Source organism: Gavialis gangeticus, unplaced genomic scaffold (assembly GCF_001723915.1).
Source record: "Gavialis gangeticus isolate Ggan-Ray unplaced genomic scaffold, GavGan_comp1, whole genome shotgun sequence".
Taxonomy (NCBI): domain Eukaryota; kingdom Metazoa; phylum Chordata; order Crocodylia; family Gavialidae; genus Gavialis; species Gavialis gangeticus.
The window spans coordinates 45487965-45490609 of NW_017728994.1; the positions used below are offsets into that span (position 1 = coordinate 45487965).

Here is a 2645-nt window from a genome sequence, read left to right on the forward strand (position 1 = left end):
GTACCTGCTCTGGGACCCAGACGGCCCCAGCCTTGATGCTCTGCACCAGGCTGGCTCCCCCGGGGGGCAGGACTCCCGAGTCCCATCCTGGCTGGGGAGAGGGGAGGGACCCAGTGCCCAGCAGCAGGTTCCAGGCCAGAGACCTGGAAGAGCCCTAGGGACCACCCCCCTCCCCAGCCAGAGATCATAGACCCCACCCAGGCTCTGCAACGACAGAACCCATCTCTCATTCACGCCCCGGTCCTATCCTGCCCTAACAGGGCTCGGAGGATGCTGGGGGAGCCCAGCCGGGCAGGGCGAGGACAGGCCAGCTGCCCCCATGGCTCCGCTCAGCACTATGCCCATTGCCCCCACGCACCTGAACGGAGCTGCCAAGCCAGCACCCACGGCACTGCCCAGCCTGGGGTGGGGATGGCTGCAGAGTAGCGAGGAGCAGATGCCTCTGGCCAGACGGCAGAGGAAGCAGCCACAAGGAGGCCAGGCCCCTGCCCCACCCACGGCTGCAGCAGGTGCTGGGCAGGGCCAGGCAGGAAGCGCTGCACTTCACTTGGCAAGAGCCAGGCTGCAAGGCGCACACACGAACACCGTCTCCCGCTGCGCCTCCGGAGCTGCAAGGGGTGGCTGTCACACCCGCTGCCCCACTGCTGGGAGACCCCTCCCTGGCCCTGCCCGCAGCCATGGTTCCCACTCCCAATGAGCACCCCTCTGCTCCTTCCGGGCCTGCAGGGGCAGCAGCAACCGGGATCTCCCCTGTTCCCACCAGGAGAGATGGGAACAGCAACAGAGTTACTCCTGCCACCAAGTACCCCCGCCCACCATGCACTCACCTGTGGCTCCCATGGAGGACTTGAGCACCTTGTAGGAGCAGCACCGGGAGCAAAAGCTGTTCCCACAGTTGCTGCAGCTCCGCTGTGGACAGACACAGGTGAGACTTGGGAAGGGTGGAGCCATGTGAGGCAGGGACCAGCCCAGCCTTCACCAGCAACTGCAGGTGAACCTGAGGCTAAGCCGCTATCCCCTTCTTATGGAGGGGCCCCCAGGCCCTGGCAGGACTGAGGTCTAGCTCAGAGCTCAGGGTCCAGCCCTAGAGCTGCACCAGGCAGGCAGGAGGCCTCTCCCCCCACTGCCCTACCCAGGTCTGGGGGGCACCACAAACTCACCCTTTTCTTGAGCACGGAAAAGGTGGCAGCACAACCGGTGCAGCTCCCTGCGGAGACAGCACAAGGTCATGATGGGAAAGTGCCCAACACCCAGTCCCAACCCTACAATGCCCAGCACCACCTCCCCAACACGCCCTGACCACTTGCTGCATACCAAAGTTGTTGGAGGGGCAGCGCTTGCGCAGGCGCTCGGTGAGGCGTGACACCTTGCTGCGGATCACCTCGTTCTTGCTCAGGAAGCCGTTGTCCGGGAGGTCAAACTCTACCGAGCACTGCGAGCTCTCGTCGTCCTCCTGGGGGCACAGAGCAGCTCTGTGGGGCCAGGCCAGACAGTGCCCGTGGGGAACTCCAGCCTGCCCCTGTCCTGCCCACCACGTGCCACCCAGGGGGCAGAGGCTGGGGAGAACCAGTGCTGCCTGGAGCCAGGAGGGCACAGGGACAGCCTGGCACCATGCACAAGATGCATCCACAGGGCCAGAGCAGGAGGGGACCAACCCAGGTGCACCGCGGGGCTGTGGCCGAGCACGCAGGGCCCCGCGGTACTCACCAGGCCCAGCAGCTGGTTCTCCTGCTCCCGCAGCATAGGTCAGAGAGGAAAGGCAGAGATGGGTGGGGCAGCAGTGGGCACCAGCACATCCCCCAGCACCCGGATGCACCTGCCTGAGGCAGCAACTGTGGGCCCAGCTTACTCCTGGCATCACCTGCTGCCAGACCTGGAGGCAGGTGCAGCACCCCCAGCACCCACCCTGGCCTGGCACCTGCACCAGCTGCTGCTTGGTGTCAACCCAGCCCACCCCACCCCCTTACCTCAATGGCATCCTTGAACTCGTCAGGCTCCGCCTCCTCTGCCTCCTCCACGCTGCCAGGTGTCAGGTCCTGGAGAACAGGTGGCGTCACCAGGGCCAGCCCTGCCCCAGCCCCCAGGGCACAGAGCGGATGGGACCCATGCAGAGCCAGGGAGAAGAGTGCTTGGACCGCCTCCCAGGATCAAGACGCTAGAGATGTACCATGCCAAGGGCAGGGACCATACCCAAGGTCAGACCAGGGAGGCAGAACTGATGCCCTGTGGCACAAGGGCCCCCAGGCAGGACATACCCCTGCACCCTTCTCCACCCTCACCTCAGCACTGGTGGGTGTGGGGGTCCGATCCGGCAGGGGCGCAGCTGTCCCAGCACCTGCCTCGATCTCAGCCGGCTGCAAGGGCGAGGGGCTCTCGACGGGCCTGATGCCCAGCTGCTGCTCCACTGTGGCCTTGAACTCCAGCACCACTGTGAAGACAGGGGGTCAGACCCAAGTGGGTCCCATGCCCAGCAGCCCCCGCCACGATCCCTACCTGCCCTCGTGTTTTACAAGGCAGTAACAGCTACTCAGGCCCAGGCTGGCAGGGACTGCAAGCACTGCACTGCCACCCTTGCCTCCTGGCACAGCCCCAGGCCACAGGAGTGCCCTGCATGGGGAAAAGGTCTGGGGGTGCCTGGCACGGGG

General features: G+C 65.6%; 1 protein-coding gene across 1 annotated transcript in view; it reads right to left on the reverse strand.

The window, feature by feature from the left end:
* Positions 1–6: 6 nt before the first annotated feature.
* ZFYVE27 (zinc finger FYVE-type containing 27) overlaps positions 7–2645 on the reverse strand; it is a gene marked incomplete at its 5' end in the record, with an annotated part of 3934 nt that continues 1295 nt past the window's right edge. Inside the window, 7 exons of the mRNA XM_019502130.1 lie at positions 7–608; positions 828–909; positions 1161–1207; positions 1315–1453; positions 1708–1728; positions 1968–2036; positions 2280–2428. Coding sequence (XP_019357675.1) covers positions 544–608; positions 828–909; positions 1161–1207; positions 1315–1453; positions 1708–1728; positions 1968–2036; positions 2280–2428 — 572 coding nt within the window. The remainder of the gene's footprint in view (positions 609–827; positions 910–1160; positions 1208–1314; positions 1454–1707; positions 1729–1967; positions 2037–2279; positions 2429–2645) is intronic.